This window comes from Centropristis striata, chromosome 16, assembly GCF_030273125.1.
Source record: "Centropristis striata isolate RG_2023a ecotype Rhode Island chromosome 16, C.striata_1.0, whole genome shotgun sequence".
Taxonomy (NCBI): domain Eukaryota; kingdom Metazoa; phylum Chordata; class Actinopteri; order Perciformes; family Serranidae; genus Centropristis; species Centropristis striata.
In genome coordinates, this window is record NC_081532.1 from 23,028,530 (window position 1) to 23,050,181 (window position 21,652).

The 21,652-nt window shown below is 39.5% G+C and overlaps 1 protein-coding gene across 1 annotated transcript in view; it reads right to left on the reverse strand.

Moving 5' to 3' along the window:
* Positions 1 to 20,267, reverse strand: part of LOC131988249 (pleckstrin homology domain-containing family G member 3) — a 47,665-nt gene extending 27,398 nt beyond the window's left edge. Inside the window, exons 1-2 of the mRNA XM_059353348.1 lie at positions 19,865 to 20,267; positions 11,090 to 11,157 (exon numbers count right to left, since the gene is read on the reverse strand). Coding sequence (XP_059209331.1) covers positions 11,090 to 11,138 — 49 coding nt within the window. The 5' untranslated portion in view covers positions 11,139 to 11,157; positions 19,865 to 20,267. The remainder of the gene's footprint in view (positions 1 to 11,089; positions 11,158 to 19,864) is intronic.
* Between the last annotated feature and the right edge of the window lie 1,385 nt (positions 20,268 to 21,652).

A 21,652-nucleotide genomic window follows, 5' to 3' on the forward strand; every position in this document is an offset into this window, starting at 1 on the left:
TAGGTAGCTCTTAGCCAATCAGATCAGTTATACCAGATGACGTAGTAGAGCAACAGAGATGGATGTTTGTTGTGTGTGTGTGTCCGTGAGAGAGTGTTGCTGCTGCTTTGCTTCTCCAGTTCTCGCTTTCTGCAAGATTATTTATTTTCACGCTTTATTCCCCCTCATGTCATTCTGCCACACACATCCACTGATTTTATGGGCAATAAACAAGCTGCTGCGGGTCTCTGGGGGCTCCGCTGTCCCCCGATTCGGAGCGAGATCACCGGCGGTGACCGGCGGTCTCACCGGCTCGGTGCAACGAGCCGCAGAAACCGCCCGTGCGGCGCTAATAGCCCCGCTACCGGTGATCTCGCTACCAGCCGGGGGACAGCGGAGCTGCCGAGAGACCTTTCGCCTTTCAACTTTCGCTCTAAACTATTTAAAACACCATCTACAGCTAAAGAGAGTTTCCCGTCCGCAGCAGCCATGTTGGATCCGGAAAGCTTCCAAGTGCCGAGTAGTACGCGTCATCGTCTCACCGTCCCTCCCCGCTCTGTGATTGGATCCCTAAAACAGGGCTAAGATAATCGCCTCGTTTCCAGACCGCCTGGAGGTTCGAAATCAAATTCGAGCGCGCAAGCCAGTCTGGGTATACCCAGGCTAGATTCCCACATTCACGCACCACAATTTCACAAACAAAACACAACACTCCCCTTTGTTTCAGCTCTGCATCAATATGGTTGTTAACTCACAGACATAACCATTAACCAAGTCAAGGCTACAGAGATAGTATAGTATTTGGACTACATTCAGGCACATAACCTCAACAACTCTAGTAGTTTATCTCAAAAAAGTCAACAGAAAGACTGTAAGTGTGGACAGACTATGTGATCTTTAATTGATTACATTATTACAGCTGCTCCCGTTGGACGGATTAAGAATGTTCAGGAAAAAAATGTTTGGAATTCCCGCAAAAAAAAACTCCCACCGCCGCTCATTGTAATTCTTTGAATTCCAGTTTCCTGGCTGTTAAGCCGCGGTTAACATTTACAGACAAAGGTGTGTTGAGGCTACAAGCATGACCTTCCTCTTCTCTTTTGTTGCTTTCCTGAACTCAAATCCCCCTGGACAGGACAGCAGCTTGTGTTAATGCAGCTGTGGTGTGCACTTATATACAACATGTTACCAAATTCTAGAAGTGAAATAAAACAGCAGCACCCTGTGAGTGTAAAGAGAAAGGATTTTGACTGATAAAGAAGCAGGTATTTGGGATATAACAGGTGATTTCTGGTAAATGCTTATGTTTCAGATGGGACATTCATTCACAGAGGGGCTCCATGACTCATCAGTCTACAACTAATAATGTGACGTCTCCACTTGTTTCCATGACAGTCTGAGCTTATCATGCAGTCAACAAAGCAGACAGTTCATAAACGTGTCCGCCGTTGACATCATGGTTATATGAATGGCATGCAGTGCCTAATAAGATGGTACAGAAGGGGAATAGAAACACTGAAATGAATACACCAGCACCTGGTTATTAACTAACAGAGATGATCTGTGTCTGTCTGAAGTTGCACAAAGCATTCCTTCATAAAAGAAATTCTCTGGTTTGCGGAAAAAACAGTCTTAGCATGCTTAGTTAACCCTCTGAACTCCAACAATCTGTTACAGGTCGTTTTACTCACTGTGGCCTTGTATTATATATATATATATATATATATATATATATATACCTGTAGCTCTATGGAATCAGCATGATCATGGCTACCAGAGTGAACAACTCAGAAATGTCTTTTGTGCAGAAAAACTGAATCATAAAAAAAGAAAAAACAAGTTGAATTTCTCTGATAAATTATTTTTTAAAAATTGGAATAAAATGGAATTTATATATACACAACACTTCAAGTGCCAACAAGTGTCAATAATATTGAAAAAACAAATTTGGTCTCCACATTCTATACATGTTTAAGTATTTTCATGTTTCCAGTCTCTTCTGTCCTCTCCTCTTGGCTCTGTGTAAACAGATTTTCATTGAATATTTGCAACATGACTGTTTTTCTCAGCAGAATCAATCATGGCTTCAGTGTCAACATTTTGAATGAGTAGAATAAAGTTTGACAGAAATATCACAATTTTAAGCTTTTTTGCGGTTACTCTTTCTGACAAAAACTTTTGTAACTTATGATCTGTTCAAGGACTGTCGGAAAGTTCAAACTTGTGACTATAATGCCTGTTTTTACCGTTTCTTTCTACAATAAATGGTGTATTTTGAAATCATATTCATACGTTAGAGGTTCAGAGTGTTAATGTTTAGATGATACGCTTCACTGACATGATACAGAGCAACACATTTATTGGCTGAGTATTACCACCTTTTGTGAGAACACGATAAGCCACAGCATGTTGCTCTGACGTTATAAGTTGTTTGGTTGCAAAACCCAGTGATGATGTGAGTCGCGTTTCATCAGTTCATGCAAACCAGCCTCCATGCAAATTCCTCCCAGAGCAAGCTACAGTTTTCTCTCCTCAGAAGTCTAAAACAGCCCTGTCCAGGTCACAACTCACAGCAGGCTGACAGTAAAAATGTCTTTGAGTACGGTACAATGTCTACTTGAGTTACTGTATTAGGAAACAAACTCAGACACAAAAAAGGGAAATAATAATAATAATAATAATAACGTCAGTCAAGAAATTATGGTGCACGATGGAAAATATTACAAGCATCTACAACAACAGATTCCTGTCAAGTGGAATCAATACATGTTTAGAATATTTTAACAAAGCAAAGGTATGTTTAAAATCACTGAGTACTGTCATTCATACATTCTCTAATGCTTCAATCTTTGCGTACCTTTAAGCATAGGAGAGATGAGACCCACCAAGGTGTCAAAAGTCCTGGATGATTTCTATGATCTGAGCCCTCTGACTCCTGGAAGCAGACTTTTGATATGATGAACGATGAGTGTACGCTGCACAGTTAAAGAGGAGCCTTCTCCAGGAAAGACACACCTTTATGACTATTTCAGATGAACTGACTGAGTCAAACTTCACTTTGAATATACCTAAGCAACTGCAAAAATAACCAGCAGTCTGCACTAAAGTGCCAAAGCCATTCTGTCTGGCTTGTGGGCCTTTTGTTTTCTAAGCAAATCAGGGGCAAAGAAACGGGAACGACACAGACTATATCTTTGTCCGGCATGCAAATGTTTATCCTAAAGCTGCAGGAACACTTTGTGTCAGAAAAAGGTCCTTCTCTCTCCACTGGAAAACTGATAGCAGATAACAGCCATAAGCCTTTTCCTGAATATGGAAAACAATAAGAGAGTGAAAGCACTGTGGACAGAACATCCCACTGACAGAAACAAGCCCCTGCCTGCTCTGTTAGTAACACCTCAGACAGCCGCTCCTGCTTGATTCACACTGACTCATGGATAAAAAGCTGATGCATTTCATCCAAGTGGACAAATGAATCACATATTGCATCATCATGTGATGTCCTCTAGACACTCGCATGATTGTACCTGCAACTGCATGATCAATGACAATAAAAACGGGTCATTTCAGCACTCAGTTTCATCACACAGAGTCATCCAGGAAGAGCATTCCTTGTTTCCTGGGTGCCTGGCACTGTCTTGGCAGCTTCATGCATTACTTCAATCCCCTGAGGACAAAACACGTTTTGTTATTGTTTGTTTTGTTTTTTCAAGCAAGTGCTGGTATCTAACCTAACCTAAGAATATAATAATGAATATGTCTGCAGTAATAAGCTTAAAAATGACTCAACCTTTGTTATATTCTGTTAATATGTACATAAATTATCACAGATATATCAAACAATTTACAAAGATGAATCTGTTATTTTCATCAAGAACATGCTCCAGGTCCTCATACCCATGCATCAGCAGTAAGTATAAGTATAGAAGGATATATTTTAACCAGATAAAAAACTTCAACATTGGATGTCTAGGTCTTAACTTATCATTGAAACAAGCTGGGTAAACGGTTCAGCTCCAGAATCTCCGCCAAACAGCATCAGAAAAACTGATTTCTTTTTTTTTTAAATGAAACTACTTTTTTCCAGTGTTTTTAGCAGTGTAAACCACAGGGTCCATTTGTTTTGAAGAGGAGGAGACATCTGCTGATAATTTGAACATCTTAAATTATCAAAAAACAAGCTGAGCAAATGTTAGCAGCAGCTCAGTTAGCAGCCCCTCTGCTGACGTGACAAACAGCATTGAAGAAAAACTGATTTAAGGTGAAACTGCTTTATTCTGTGTTTTTGACAACTTTCATCACCTGCTCTGTTTGTTTTGGAGCACAGGAGACCTCTGCAGATAACACCTTGTAAAAACCTCTTGAACATCTTAAGTTATCAAAGAACATGCAGCTAAGTTAGCAGCCCCTCAGCTGACATGCCAAGCATCACTGAAGAAATACTGATTTAAGGTTAAACTTGTTTTTACCCGTTTTAATCACCTGGTCTGTTTGTTTTTGAAAGGAGGTGACTTCTGTGGATAATCCGGCTCCTCGTAAAAACCTCCTCAACAATTGAAACTGAAGGAACTCCAAGGGATTACAATGGCGGCATTGCTCCATTGACTTTGTTACTGAGACCTCTCAATAATGACATATTGCATGTTTCATGAATTTGTTTTCCTAAGAAATACACTTTTCTTCCTTGAGTTTGAATTTCCACCTCCTTATGTTCTTTACTCTATGTACAGAGTAACTCTTTTCTAGAGGTTGCCATAAAGAGAACTTCCACCTCCCACCTAAAAGCATGTAACAAGGTGGAAAATCCTCATTCTTAATTGGCTGATTAGTATGTTCACTCACAAGAAAAAGTAAAAAAAAACAACAACTTCAAACCAACTGCTAATCTGCTCACTCTTTCAGAGCCAAGTGCACAGTGTGACCCCCCTCTCCTCTCCCGGGGGATAAGGAGGGAATCATGTTTTGCTATACATCTTAATAAAGCCTTTCCGCCCCTCAAGATCCACTCTGAACTTCCATCTTCAACACCCCTCCACATCCCCCGTCTCTCGGCTCCTCCCCCGGTGGCTGTTCGGAGACAGGGAGGGAGTCTTACACTGATCCCCTTGGGAAAAACTCCTCCCCACCTGGCAACGGTGAATGGCTGCCCCTCAGGAGGGCAGGAGGCACAAGCACACAGAGAGCCTTGGAGGATTAGTCCCAGAGTCTTCACAACCCATTATCAAACAGCGTGAGTCAGAACACCAGTGATTAGACACCGAGATTTCTTATCCCCCGATGGAGGAAAGAATTCAGGTCACTTCAAGAGTTTTCTGCTTTAAACAGTCCTTTAATATGTACCACTGGTAATAACTTGTATATTTTTATATTATCATTATTATTATTACTACTACCATTATTTCTTTATTTTAAGTGTGTAATTTTAGATTATTATTATAATTATTACTATTAAAACTGTATTTTTTTATTGCATTCCACTTTTTTGAATTATTTTTTACATTTTATTTTACAGTGTGGTATTTTAATTTAATAACATCTTCCTCCGCTACACTTAAATAGTTATTTTGGCGCTTTTCACTTTACTTGATTACTTGCTCGATGCTAAAAATAAATATTTAATTCTCTGGAGGAGAGGGGATGTACCTTTTAAAATAGTCTATAATTATTATTACTCACTTGTCCATTATTAACACTACACTTGTCCATTTTATTATTAATATTTTATGTGTACCTATTTATTTTGGGAGTTGCTTGGATCGATACTACAACTAACTTAACCTATAATATTTTTATTTTATTATCATTATTAATAATATTACTGCTTTTTTATTCCTATTACACTACGCAACAGTCTGTCGCTTTTATTTAAATGAATGAATATATCTTCCAGTGTGGTGTTTTACTTTGATTAATTCATCCTTCTAACCACTGCATTGGATGGCTTGATTTACACCTGCCTTTGGCCTCACAAGGAGTATTAGTGCTGTGTTAATAATTAGCCTGAAGGTTGGTAAATAAACCGTAGAGGCCGAGTACACACACGCAAACTGAACCTGCATTCCACAGTGACAGTCAAGGTCAAAACGTTGTGCTGGAGAGTTTGGGGGAATTCTGGATGTTTAAAAGTGAAACTAACTTTTTTCTGTTTAGTCTACAAATGTCACTTATTTTCTGAACAGTGAAACCTGAACCTTTAGTGTCATTGTTCTTTCTGTATGGTTATGGTTATACACTCCAATTAAAGAAACAAAATGTACAATAAACAAACAAATAACAATTTGAATGCATTTTTCTAGTTTTTTACTCTTGGATTAGACAACCAAAAAGCTTCTTGGCTATACTAAAAAATATGATTGTTATATTGTTATTTGTGTTACTCTTACTTTATTTTATAGTACCTTTGGAGCAACCTGGCACAAGATTTTCCTTTGGGATCAATAAGGTTCTCTCCTATCCATCCATCAATTCAACCTTTTATCATACTGCAACATAAACTAGAATTGGAAAAAGGACAAAACCACTTCACCGGCATTAAGAGCGGCATGTTTCAGAGAGACAGGATTCTTTCAGTATCAAAAGGACAGAAAAAGCTCAAATTTAATCCTCTAAACCTCTCCTGTGCTGGACCTTGGCTCCTAAAGGATCCAGCTGTGCCAGGTAACCTCAGTGCATAGGCATGTGATGATGATCCACTTAGAAAACTCCTCCATCAACAAGCCCCCCCTTTAAGAGCCCTTCAGGGACTAGTACACAGCCAGCATTGGCTCCATTCAAAACTCACATTTCCTCTGAACAGCACACACCATCTGGGCCCCAGAGGTGCGAATCCATTGTAAACTTTAGCACCAATTTCATAGTCCACAACCAAATTGCTGTCATGTGAGTGCCTCTCTGCAGAGTCCACACAGGCTGGTGGCGGGACAGCTGTGTGAAGTGTGGAGGGGAAAGGATGAGGGAGGTAAACATCAGGCCGTTTATCCAAAGCAGTTTTATAAAGGGTGTGATTCTGTTTCTCCACCTTTAACCCTCTGTACTGCAAGCTGTTTCAGGGCGTTCTTTACTCACATTTTACTCACTCTGGCCTGATATTTCGCTGCAATGTATAAGTCCTGCAGCTCTATGGAATCAGCACAAACACGGCTGTTAACAACTCAAAAATGTCTTTTGTGCAGAATAACAGTTGAATAATGACATAAATCATAAAAAAAGTAAAGTTGAATGTCTCTGATAGATATATATATATATATATATTTTTTTTTAATGGAATTTTGTTTCCCACAACTGTTGTGAATATTGGGAAAAATAAAATTGTGTCTCCACAAGCTATACATATTGGACTATTTACAGCCTCTCCTGTCCTCTCCTCTCTGCTCTGTGTAAACGGATTTGTCACATGACCGTTCATCTCAGCAGAATCAATCATGGCTTCACATTGTTGCTGAGGAGCAGAATTTCATGTTTTTAACAGTATCTAGTTATTTCAAACTGGGGTTTTTTGGCAATGTTTTAAATGATCACTATTTTAAGCTTCGCCTTGATTATTTTTTCTAACAGAAACTTTCATAACCTATGATCCGTTCAAGGACAGTTTCAGTTACAGTTTCTTTCTTCGATAAACGGTGTATTTTTGGCGATCGTTTAAAGAAAACATTCGGGTTCTGAGGGTTAATAAAACAGCAGCCAAATGAGGAATTGAACAGCTTGCCTTGGCACTCACCTCCTAGTGGATTGTGTGCATTATAAACAGGATATGCTTTTGTTGCGCTATAATAAATTAAAAGAAACAGCATTAATTATACAAACCATCTTTTACAATAACATGTAATTAACATTACTGAGACAGTGTTGTTTCTGGCATCACATCTGCAGTGTCAGTGAAATATTGTGCCTACTGACAAAATGTTGACTTAATGTTAAAGAGTTATGGAGGAAGCTGATAAAAGAGTTTTATTGATTCAAATGAGTTTCTAAGAGGCACCCGGAGCAGAGAGCCTGTAACTAATGTGCTTAATCCAGCGTAAGAACTCTATAGGAGGAATGTCATTGTAGGAGGTTGTAAAATCATTTACATTGAAATACATTCTTTTGTTTGTGCTGCAGGAATCTGAGCCGAAGAACGAAATGAGCTAATGTGGAATACAATAATAGCAATGTTGAATAATGATTTCTACTCTAAGAGTTTCAGTGAGTGTCAGTGCTCGGCTTCAGAATCTGAACAGGAGTTGCTGCAGGCGAACCTGCGATTATCACTCCAGACAATTAAGCCGAGAAAGAGTTCCAGTCCAGGAGCTCCACTCAGAGACGCAGCCATCCCTGCCATCATCTATATCCACGACCCCATGATGCCCACTGGTCTGGAAAAGCTGCAGTGAATGGAGATGATCCGTCCGTCCCCCAGAATCCCTTTAAAGCTGTACATTCTGCACACACAGCTACATTCCTCCCTGGGGTTAAGTAGGTCAGAGGGAACCTTTATCTTTGAAAGGGATGCTTCGTGCTACCTCAGGTCTGTGAATGCCTGGCTGAACCGGTGTCATCACACTCACAGGCTGCATGTATATTAGCTCCTTAATATCTCCTGATATCTATATATTTCACATCTTGGGATGAAAGTTTAGCTTCGGTGGAAAAAATAAAGGGTCTTATGAATGTTCCTGTCATCAAATTCTTTTAGAAAAAAAGAATTCAAGTGCAAAATAATAATAATAATAATAATAAATAAAGCTGAATGAAAAAACAGCATGCTGCTGTTTATTTCAAACTAAATGTGGGTCCCGAGTGGGTTTTTGCACATTTTTCTTCACCATTATTATACAGAGAACCCAACTTTTAGGTTGAGTTTGTTTGGCTCTAAATTCTTTCTTATTTTCCTTGTTGCTGTCATCGCAGAGTCAGAAATATTTTAGGTAGTGTTTTGTGTTTTTAAATGTTTTCATTTAATTAATTTATTTGGATCATTTGTTTACATTTTCTGTAAGATTTTTTTGTACAATATTGACATTTATTCATCAACATATTGGTGTTTGTAATGCTTGTTGTAAAAAAAAGTCAATAAAATGTGGCTCAGCTGGTAGAGTGGTCGCCCACGGATGGGAAGGTTGGTGGTTCGATCCCAGACTGTGGCAGCCTGCATGTCGAAGTATCCTTGAGTAAGATACTGAACCCCAAATAGCTCCTGATGCTGCGTTCATCGGTGAATGAATAAATTCCCAATGGTGACAGGTGGAACTGTTTAGGGTAGCCTCTGCCACCAGTATGAATGGGTGTGTGAATGGGTAAATGAGCGCAGTCTGTCGTGTAAAGCGATTTGAGTGGTCGCAACGCGACTACAAAATCGCTATATAAGTGCAGGTCCATTTTGTATTTACCATATATGGAGAACCCTGTCCTGAGCTGAAGGCATTCCCTCAAAAAATATTTAACATTTTCTATTTGAGTACATTATCAAGTTAGACAACATTGTTCTGTATCACGATATCCTATATGATTTCATCACTATATGCTGCCATCGACTGTTTGTTAGAAGACGTTAGCTTTTTTCCCCACTTTAAAAATCTTAGGCTATGTTGACACCGCAGGTCTGATTTTTTGCTCAGGTCCGATTTTGTTGTTTAGCTGTTAACAATATTTTTTTAAATGTGGCCATATCTTCACAGCCCTGAACTGAACTGCATGCAGAGAAGAGCAACAACAAAGACGTCACACACAGCAGGCGAAGTTACGAGCAGATGATAACAAGAAGAAGGATGATGAGAAAGAGAGCAACATTTTTAACAACGGCTTTTGGGCGATGGCTGCTCCGTCTGTTCAGAGGTGTGTGTGGATAAGTCCATGAGTGACCAGTAACGATACAAACCCTCAAGTTTAGCATGCACAGAAGTGTCACCCCAAATACTTCTGAAGTCTAAAACCTCCCTGTCCCTCCACTGCCTGCCTCCATAGCTGCTTTCTGCCATGACGACTGTCGCTCTAGAGTGACTTTGGATTGAAAACATCAGAACTGGATCTGATTTACGACCACATATGAAAGAGGTCCAGGTCTGATTTCTAAAAAGTCAGATTCCATGTGACTTGTGCTGGTCACACTGCAACAAAAAAAATCTGATTTTGCCCACTTTTTCCTGCAGCCAGTGACACTTTAGAGGGAATTGGAGCTTGACAGACACCACAACCTTTTTATTGTTTTCCTCGAGCAGACAGGGGGTCTTCCTCTCACCGTATGCATTCCTCCTGCCTGTTAACCACGTCCACTCATCACCTCACACAGATCACCAGCAGCCCTGCCCCTTAATTACCATCCATCCATCCGCAGCAGGAGGGGGGAAGGTCAGTCATAGTCACACTCAAACAAAAATGTTTCAGCTGCAAGTGGGTGTTCTGTCATGCAAAAGTGATTTCGCACTGGATATCCGAGCTGCAAAATGAGCTGTGAGAACGTGCAGTTGGTGCAGAATGGCCTTTTGGTGAAATAGAGACACAAATTTTCATGAGGGTGGCACACGTTTCCCCCAGCCAAAAGCCTGCCCTGTCCAAAAGCTGAACCAAAAGGGACAGGCGCAGAGGAAAAAGGGAACCATTGACATGCTGGTATTCTTCAGCCAAAGAGGAAGCCCAGCGCGAAATGTGTTCAGGAGAGAAGAGCGGAGGCGTGGGGGGCTGAGGAACAGAGCAGGCAAACAGATACAAAGAGGCCTTGTGTCACTGCTGCTGCTCTGTGACTGAAGATAATGAATGCTAAAATAATATATGTAATTTGAGTGGCCCCCAACATACAGGGTCAGCACCGCTGGCTAGACGGACCATCTTGGCTGTCGGCGATTCTGACATATTCTGGTTTGATGTGTGAGCGCTCAGGGGTTTCAGCTGCATGAAAGAGTTTTGGCTGAGCTCCACAGCCGCACAAAGAGCCTCTCTGCCAGTCTGGACTGTAGGAGGGGAACTCTTTGCTCTCTCGGCTCAAGCATCTATATTTCCTCTATTCCTCTGTTTTTTTCCATTTACGTCTGCTGAACTTCTGTGTTATGTTAGTGCGTTATTAAAACTCAGTGTTATAAGACTGCTTAAATTCATAGAGCATGGGTTATTCTCAGTATAACTGCGCTGATCTTACCTTCCCCCATTGGGCCCTGGTGGAGAGCAGAATGGGACCCCTCTGGCATGGCACTCAGGCCTCTGGAGCTGAAAACCAAACATGAAAAGTCAAGAAGGATTCATGCACTTCATGCCAGGGTTTACAGTACACGATGTGTATCATTCTTGGTGGGTTTTTCATTAAAAAACACCATGTTTATTTACTTTATGTTTAGTCTTTTTTCAACAAAATTCTTTTGTCATGTGAGCCATGCTTTCTCAAACAGTCTATCCAAGTCTTATACAAAAAGGAAATTCCTCCCATTCCCCAGGTCGCTGCTCTGCATTGGCTCATGCCAGACACTTGTTAATATACTATAGCAAAGCTGGGACTGAGGTATGCACAGTGGAGGCAACTGTGATATGAGCTCATGGTAATCAGCAGAGAAAGGCCAGGAGGTCAGACAACACGAATGCACACTCAAGAGATTTAGTAGTTACAAAGTAAATGTGACACTTGACAACTTATGTGAATGCCATAAGTATTAATATGCATCCTTAATTGATTTTAACCCTCTGAGCCATTTATCATTGAAAGAAAGTGTAAAAACAGGCATTACCGTCAAAATATTTCCAACAATCCTTGATAATCATAGGTTTATGAAAGTTTCTGTGAGAAAAAGTAACCAAAGAGAAACTTAAAATTGTGATATTTTTGTGACCAAATCACATTATTCTACATGTCTCTTTTAAAATGTCACCATTTTTTGTTATGTTGTTGTTCAATGTTATTCACGGCCGTACGTGAATAAGCCAATGAGCTGAGAATTAAGTTGATAAAGCTACAGTTTGCAAACTGAAAGTTGCAATAACAATTATAAAACACACAGAAATACAAGAGTATAAATTTGAGCAAAACTAGCTTACTGTAACAAACCTTGCTAGCATGAATTACTGAGTTTAATTTGATCCAAAACTTATTTTAACGTAAAACACATTTAAATATGAAGATTACTGTGAAAACTAACCTCATAACTCTTCAGGGGCTAAAACATAAAACATTGAACTCCTTGAAGTTATCTTTACAGTTTAATCTCAGTTGAATTAGTTATACGGTGAACCGGATAAGCTCTCTTTTCGTTCTTTCAAAATAAAAGCATCCGTTATCAAAACAGGCATTTGCATAGTACTGTATATTTATCTTTTATTTTGCCCATATATGCATGCAGCAATTAATAGATTTATTGAGCGTTAACGTTATAGATAATTGAGTTGACAGGTTTCTTCCAAATGCCGATCCCTAGTTTGGAATAACTAGATCCTATTAAAAACATTAAATTCTGCTGCTCACTGTGAAGCCAATTCAATTCTGCTGAGACGAGACGTGACAAATATTCAATGAAAATCTGTTTACACAGAGGAGAGAGGAGAGGCCAGATATTCCCCTATATTCATGACACCTGTGAGCACATGGAAAAGTGTTCTTAATATAAATTCCATTGTATTCAAATTTTAAAAGAAATATTTGTCAGAGTTTTTCTTTTTTTAATGATTTATGTCATTATAACTGTGTTATTCTGCACAAAGACATGTTTGAGTTGTTTATACTTCTAGCCATGCTTGTGCTGATTCCATAGATCTGCAGGACTTCATTATTCAATATATATTGTATATATTGCAGCGAAAAACAAGGCCACAGTGAGTAAAATCTAAAAAGCAAAAAAGCAAAAAAACTGCCCTGAAATTACTTGTTGGGGCTCAGAGGGATACTTGTTGTGGATCTCAAAAACAGCATTTTAAAATACTTTGCAAAGACATTTTATATGATATATAAATCATTTTATATAAACGTGTGTTTACAAAATCAATCCATGTTACATCAAAACAAGTCTCTTCTTATCAATGTGACTGTCCAGTGAGATTACAGGTTCGCCCCTGTTGGCATGTATTTCTGTAATCCCTCATGCCAGGCTGCAGGGCTGCTAATGATGAGGTGCGTCCCCTCAGAGCCACTGTGCTGCCAGTTTCTCACATCACTGCCTCTCCGGCTCCTTACAGCAAATTAACATGGACGACTGTGCATGAGAACTCGTCTCCCTGTGATTCCTGGTGAGCCTCCGGCCTTTTAAACATCACATTCTTGCGCCCAGCTAGATCAGAGGAGCAGGAATTCTTCGGGGATTAGGATGGGCATTGTTCATAGTGTGTTTGCTGGCCACTGCGCCGAGCTGACAGCCAGACCAGGCGAGGCCAAACCGAGAACTCTGCCAGGAGGTTCGCCAATTAAGATGTGCAGGAATGCAAGGAGAAGAGCCACAGAGCTGGATCCACACGTTAAGATCACTGCTTCACTGCAGGGTCCCTGCAGCTGCAGCCTGAACTCATGTAGAGTCATCAGCCATAAAACTATCAATATTTTGTCATCATACGCAAAACACAAGCAAATACATTTTCCACCATATCAAAATTAAAATGTTGGTCTTTTTTTGGACTCATATACGCCAACGTTGTCCATTTTATTTCCTAAAAAAATACTATCATTTCTCATGCACATGCACAAGGATATATGCAAACATGTAGGCACACTTCATTTAGATGGTTTCTTGATAATCCACTGATTTACAGTTTGCTCAAAAAAATTATCAATCCAGTCTACCTCTGTTGTGCAGTGGAAGCTTTAAATAATGACCTAAACTGGCATTGTTCAAATGGAATTTCATAACTTTAAACTTGAATTGAAACAAAAGAATTAGCAAAATCATATTTTTTTTTATCTTTCTGAATCTGACAGGAATCAATAATGTTGTGGCAACTTTTGCAGCATTTCCAATCCATGGTACGACATGGCTCTACTGGACTCGACTTGCCCTATTTTTGGTTTTCCATTAGCTGACGTTTCAGACAGTACCTGATAGGTGGTACTTTATACTCAATGTTTCATGAAAGTTGAGCCGAAATTGTAGCTTTCAAGTTTCTGTTAGAAAAAGCAACCAAAACGAAGCTTTACATTGTGATATTTTTGTCAAAATCACTCCACATTTAAAACGGCAGCAGAAATAAACCGTCTGGAATAACTAGATCCATCAGAATCTGCCGATAATCAAAAATGTTGTTGCAACTTCTGCAGCATTTCCAATGCATGGTACGACATGGCTTGACTCCACATATTTTTGGTTTTCAATTAGCAGAAGTTGCAGACAGGACCTTGGTACTTTTTACTCAAGTTTTCAACCAAGCTGAGCCAATAATAAAACATTTAATTGGATAAAGAAAACAGTCATGACATGGGGCTTCTTGCACATTTTTCAAACAGCAAAGCCACATTCAATAGCAACCGCAAGCATGCGGTGGAAATGAAGTATTTGAGTATAACAAATGCTGTAGGACACGCAGATTGAGTCAGTGCAGCACTGCTACAAGGCCATTCTTCAAGAACTGAGCCTCCTCAAACAGCCAATTGGTTTTCAAGTGGTGTGTTAGTTTGTGTAAGACTAGTGTTCATGTTGAGGGTCAGGCTTTGAACTTGTCTCAGTGAACAGCGAACCAATAAAATCCTCTGTTAATGCCACCGACTGTGACCTCTGAACCCCCCCATGCTTAATGACCAGACCAGAACTATGCTAATCTGTCTTTGGTCAACGAGAGGCTAGACGAGGAATAATGGGCTCAAAACCTATGCTCTTGACGTCTGGCTCTTATAAATGTTTTTTTTAATTTTTTATGTCTTAGGGTGACACAGTAGTGTCACCCACAATCTGAACACATCTGGACAGAGTTCAACAAACGTAATCCATTAACCTTCTCCTCCTGTTTGCTGACATATGGCAATGCCGAATCCTTGTTTTCCCAGGGAGGGGGCACGGCCAAATCTCCAATCCTAAAGAAAACACGGCATACTGGCTTAACATTCATGCCAAGCAGGCCACCTGTGCTTGAACTAGCTGCCATTTCACACAAATGGAGAGCATTTGTTTCCCACAGCTGATGACTGCATTACCCACAGCATGAACCTCCTGCATGGGAATCTGCAGCTCGCCTCTTAATTGAAGACAGATGCTACAAGGGCCAATCTAATGGATATTAAAAGAAAAGACCCACAAAGGATCACTTCTTCAGATGGGCTGATAAATGTCCTCGTTCCTCTAATCGCCAGGCTTCACACTGATCCAGGCAGTCAAAGCCTGAATTCCTTTCTTTTAAACACAGCAGACAGATAATTAAATGAGGCAGATGCTGGCCGAGATACAGTGCTAATGCAAATAAAGAGAAAATGTATACCAAGTCATCATCGCAAATAAAAGCCTCTCTCTGCAAACATACGCACAGGCTAACACAACCCTTGAACCAGGACCTCAGGCCTTAAAGAATTAACTGGCGAGGGGTCCTCGGGGGGGTGATGACTACCTGGAGAGTTTGTCAGCTTTGACAGTCTGTCAAGGTTGTGAGAGAAGTGAAACCACTGAACATGTCTACAGAGGAAGCCAAAGGAAAACAAAGACTTCTGCTCAGACGGAGACACTTTCTCCCTCTCTTCAGGAGCAGTTATCGGGGGCACAGACGAGTCAGGGAGGATGTGACATATTTTATCATAAAAAGCTTTATTGGATGCCAAGATTGCTTCAAATCAATGGACTGTGTTAGGGCTGATGTTGGTAAAATACTTGCAATAATAACATAATGAAATAAAATAAAATAATAATAAAAAACATAGTGTACTCAGCTAAAAAACAGCAGATTTCTTCTTGAATTGACACTCTGAACTCATTGTTTAAGGGTTTTTTTTGCTTACTGCGGCCACTGCAATATATAAAATCTATAAGTCTACAGCTCTATGCAATCAGCACAATCAGGCTAGAAGTGTGAACAAAATGTCTCTTGTGCAGAAGTTATAATTTAAAGTAACTTTGAGAAGCTTTAAAGGTGCTATATGAATCAAATATTATTATAAATATTATTATTATTATAATGACCGAAAAATCTGAAAAAAGAAAACTTGCAAGTTGAATTTCTCTGATAATTTTTTTTTCAAATTTGAATAAAATGAAATTTATATATACAACACTTTTCCAAGTGCCAACAAGTATCATGAATATTGGCAAAAAAAATACTGAACTATTGTCATGTTTCCAGCCTCTCCTGTCCTCTCCTCTCTGCTCTGTGTAAACAGATTTTAAGTGAATATTTGTCACGTGACTGTTCCCCTCAGCAGAATCAATCATGGCTTCACAGTGTCACTGAGGAGCAGAATTTAATGTTTTTAACAGGATCTAGTTATAACAAACGGTTCATTTTTGGCAACCTTTTAAATGAGACATGTAGAATAAAGTGATTTTCACAGAAATTTCACAATTTAAAGCTTCTTTTTGGGGGGTTCAGAAGGTTAAACAAAGAAAATAAATTATTTCTAACATTATTTTATTGAACAACTTGAACACTGAATTGAAAACAAGAGATTAAAATAAAAAAAATCCCTGCAGTCTTTCTCTCCACGTTGATCGTGCAAAAACAAATATTGTGCCACCATTGACTGTGATTATATTTTAATCCCCAGAGTCTGTAGAGAAAACCCCCATCCAGCAGCTGCCCTATTACCCACTTGTGATGCTCACAACTGATTACATACAGTTTTGATCCAGCATCTGAATACAAACAGAACAGAACTTAATCTCCCTTTTGTGCGACAATTAACAGCACAAATTGATTTCCCCTCGTGCGGAGCAAGTTGATGGGAGGAGAAGCTAAAAATAGTCCAGAGAACTCCGGCTACATTTCTCTCTCACAGTCTGAGACCTACCAGATCACGTTGCATTCATTGTCTGCCCCAACTGGGCCCACGGGAACCTGGAGGCATGACATACGCCCCCTGGGATGCCTCTACTCAGACACGTTGGTGCGGGTTTCTTTCGGACAGATCTATCAGTCAGAACGGATGTTTACGCTCAGAACAAATAAAACTCAAACCTAGCATAGCATGGCAGGCAGAGGTCCGGGGTCCTGCAGGCTGACTGAGACAGAGAGTCTTTATTATTTCAGCATTGGTGCCATGTTTATCTTGGGAGACCTCTCTGTCACCCTATAACCCTGTCTACCCCGGCAGAAAATATCCACTGACAAACAGCCTCTCTGTTGGTGCCCTCTTTCCCACATTACTCCTGCAGATTGTTCCCCGACACACAGGCCCGAAGAGACTAACAGCTTTTCATTCACTAGGGACAACAATAAAACCCTTACGACGCTCTCTCGTCACCTCAATCAAATCCACAGCTTTCACAAAAGCGCTGCCCTAACCCGTGACTTCCCACAGACACACAACATACGAGCCCCTTATTTTTAGTTCGCTGGTGCATTTCTCAGCATGCTCCTCAGATGTGGCGATAAGCGATCCACCCTGATGAACACCCACAGGGCATTGAGAGGAGTTTTGCCCATATGGTGCAAGTACACCCTGGCCGAAATAGCCCTTAATGGGAGAATAATCGTTCCCTGCTGTGAGCAAAAAAAGAGAAATAGCAATTTTCACCTCCACTCCAATGACCCTGTAACCACAGAATGCATACCTGGCAAGTGGAATTGGAAAGTGCCATCTTAATTGGCGAACGACAAGTGAAGACTTCCAGTTATTTAAAATTATAAATGGTAGACATCCAGAGGGTAAGTAGTCCTCCATAATGCCCTGCAGTGTTTGCAGAGACTGCTGGGCAAAGTAAGATGGCAAGTCTTCAAATAGAATTGGAGTGTACCCATTTAAAGGTGCATTACATCACATCTGCAGGCTCCCTCGTGCCTCTGCGGGGGCTCGACAACATCGTAATAACTAAAACTGTGTCTGGCCTCCCTTGGGCGTCTGGAATGCTAAATCACTTGTGGCAAACACTCTTCACTTTCAAACACAGAGTTGTCTGGTCTTGTTTAAAGCCGATCTTCAGCTAATCCTCGCTGTAACTTGAAAAAGCTTCAACTTTATGGTCTCATGAGATCCTAAAAAGCAGCAAATAAGCACTCAGATGAGAGAAAGTAAAAGCTCCGAAGCAGGTTTTTTAAAGTTATTCTGCAGCTCTGGTAATTTTATCACAGCTGCAGCATACCAAGAGTAGGGAAGAAGAAGTAAAGCGCCAAGTCTGAGATCCAAGACACACTTGCGCAGTTTCCTGTCTGGACCACCTGGAAGAGAGCGCCGTTCATCGCGTCAAGGCAACATTTATCTGAAATGATGCTGAGACGTTATTGTCTGAAAGGTCAAGTGAGGTCAAAGGAGTAAAAGATGGAACTTTTCGCTGGTAACTGATTGATTTTGTCCCATTCTTCTTCAGCAGCTGGTGGGGAAAGTCATTGACCTATAAAAAGCCTGCATTTGAAGCCTCACTGTGTCTCACTGGGGTGCTCATTAGAAAAAACAATTAGGATTGTTGGGGCCAAATATGGGCACCACAGGGGGGGAAATGGGATGCAAGGAAAGAGGAAATGACAAATGATTCAACTGCAGCGTGGAAGTTAGTTTTGTCTCACAAGTTAAATCCGACATCAAGTGGAAAAATATCATGCTGAAAAAACTAAAATTCCAGCAGCCGATCAAAGTTCACTCAACTGAGAGTGTTTTGTTTCAAAGACAAACACTACTTATCTGACTGAAACTCATGCACACAGGGCTTGCAGTGTATCTTGGAGGTTGTGAAATAGCATAGAGCAAATACACAAAAAAATGCACATAAAAACTGTATGCAGTGCCTTCAAGTAAAGCACGTCAAAGGCAGAAGAGTGGAAGGGTCTTACATAACTCCAAAACAGCCTCTTGGCTGAAGCACAAACACACACATGCAGATGTTTTGTTACTTGCACACTCTGTGGCAGTTTGATTAGTTTGTTTACCTGAAATGGAGAAATGTTAAGCAGGTCAACTCAATCCCTTGTTCCTTTTTTTTTCACTCCCGACTGAAATGTATGTCGCAAAACATTACCTTTGGAATTTGAATTTCCAGAGTTCTTCCTTGAACGGATCAAAGGTTACAAAAGTTTCCATTAGAAAAAGTAACCAAAATTAAGCTTTGTGATTGTGATATTTCTGTCAAAGTCACTTTATTCTACATAAATAAACTGTTTGTAATAATTAGATCCTGTTAAAAACATTAAATTTTGCTCCTCAGCGACATTGTGAAGCCATGATTGATTCTGCTGAACGGTTACTTTACAAATATTCACGGAAAATAAGAGAGAACTGCAGGCTGTTTACACAGAGCAGAGAGGAGAGGACCAGAGAGGCTACAAGTAAAGGTTGTAAAAATGATAATAATAACGAAAATATGTTTAGCATGCGGAGACCCAATTTTTTTTCCAACATTGACACAAAAAATGATATATAAATTCCATTTTATTCCAATTTTTAAAAAAATAATAATTTATCAAGAAATTCTAATTGAGTTTTTTTCTTTTTCATGATTCATGCGAGTTTAACTTTGTAATTCTGCACACATTTTTGAGTTGTTCACACTTATAACCATATTTATGCTGATTCCATAGAGCTGCACGACTTATACATTGCAGTGAAATACAAGGCTACAGTGAGTACAATGTAAAAAGAGCAGCAACAACAAAAAACACTCTGAAACGGCTTGGGGTTCAGAGGGTTAAACGGCAGCTCAAGACGCGCCTGACAAAGCTCATAAAATGACTAGTTTGTATTTTATCACAGTTCCCAAACTAACACCATCAATATCGACTGGGAAAAAACACAGTAGAATAATTATTTTGACTAGCTGAAGTGGCAGCTAGCGTTGAGTTAGCTGAGATTTGGGAAAGTTGTCAAAAGCTGCTCACGTACCGAACTCGACAACGTCTTTCCTCCCGACGACTGTGAAACTCTTCTCAGCTCTTTCTTGATGAAAATCTTGAAGTTATTCCGTTAGGTTTTTTTTATTTTTCACATGTTAAAAGCTGCTCAAACACGCACACACACGCGTCCCAGTGCAGATCATCAGCTTGCACTGCGTCCAACTCTCCAAACGCTGCAGTGCATCTCTCAAGAACAGCAAGAACTCAGAGTGCGTTCAGGAGCTGTGGAAAATATGAACTACTTCGAATTGGTGGTGAACGAAAGTGAATACCACAACAAGAACACGTTCATCTCGACTGCAAATGGTGAAAAAAAATATTTTATGCAACAACAACAAAAATCACAATCAAACTATTATAGGATGCATTTCGTTGTTTTGTTCCCACAAGAATAAACAAAATAAAAATGAATAAAAAAGTAAACTGTAAACATAGGCTTATGTAAGTTATTTTACAGATAATTCCTCTAAGAGTACAGATAGTATACAGTAAATATCGGTATTTAGAAATATTTAAATATGTGTCGAATAAAACTTCATTTATTTATTTTAAACTTTAAATGACAGTGGGTGTTTGGCAACTTTTGCTGGCAGACTTTTTGCTGTTATTTTTGTTTGTTTTTTTACATTTCTTCCTCCAACAGCAGTTGCCTTAATTTTACATTCAGTATTGGGATGCGTATTACCTATTTATCTAATTTTTAATTTTTAATTTTTTTCTTCTTTTTTCTTTTTTCTTTTTTTTTTTTACAAATAATTCACTGTAATTTAACATTCAAGACCACTAGGCAATTCATTAATCCTCTTAATAAAACAAACCCATAATGTCCCATTTTCTTGATCTACAAATTTCAACTTTTATTGTTAATATTTATAATGAAAGTAATTTCCATTTTGATGGCATTTGCGCTTAATGTAGAAAAAACAAGAAAAACCCTGTACAGTAAATTTCTGTAAAAATAACTTGATATGGCATATTTACTGCTAAAATGAATCAACAATAATGCTTATTTCTTTATTTACTAACTTAGTTAGAAATAAAAAACAAAGAAAACCATCTAAAAGAAGGACACCGGTCTTAAGAGTGCCTAATTTCCGAGCAGCACTTGAATGCAACACAGGACCGCCTGTTTTTGACAGGCCAGTGTCTGTTTGGTGAGTGTCAGAGGTGCTCCCACATCTGAACATCTGGCCTACACAGTTTGGAGATTTCTTTCAGCATGAGAAAACTTTAAAAGTGTGCAAACAAGCAGAACGTTTCTTATTTAGGAATAAAAGTATATTTGCTTCTACTGGTGGAAGAATGTGTATGAGAACCAATGACAGTCTTGTGAAAGCACATAAATTGTACCCTGCCAATTACATTTATGACGGTCAGGTCAGTTGACTGCGGGGCTCACAAAGGAAAGCTTCAGTGAATCAATTGGGTGGGTGCTAATTTATGTGAGGCTGATTAAATAGAAAGGGGCCGCTTTTTGCTTTGCACGACGACGCTCTTTGCCCCCATACAGGCTGTGGGACGACTTCACTGAAACACAATGTGGAAATGCTGCTTATTGTATACAAAAGCCTTCTAGAATGATTTTAATACAATTTAAAGCTTTTTGAATTTTCGCTATCCTACTGATTCAAAATTATCAATAGTTTGTGTTGCTTATAAATCAGATTCATCTGCACAGTTCTGCTGAGCTGAATATCTAATAAACTAATGGCGTCATCTGCTGGTAACAAAAGACTAATGCTAGTATGTAACAGATGACAATGTAATTCAATTTATC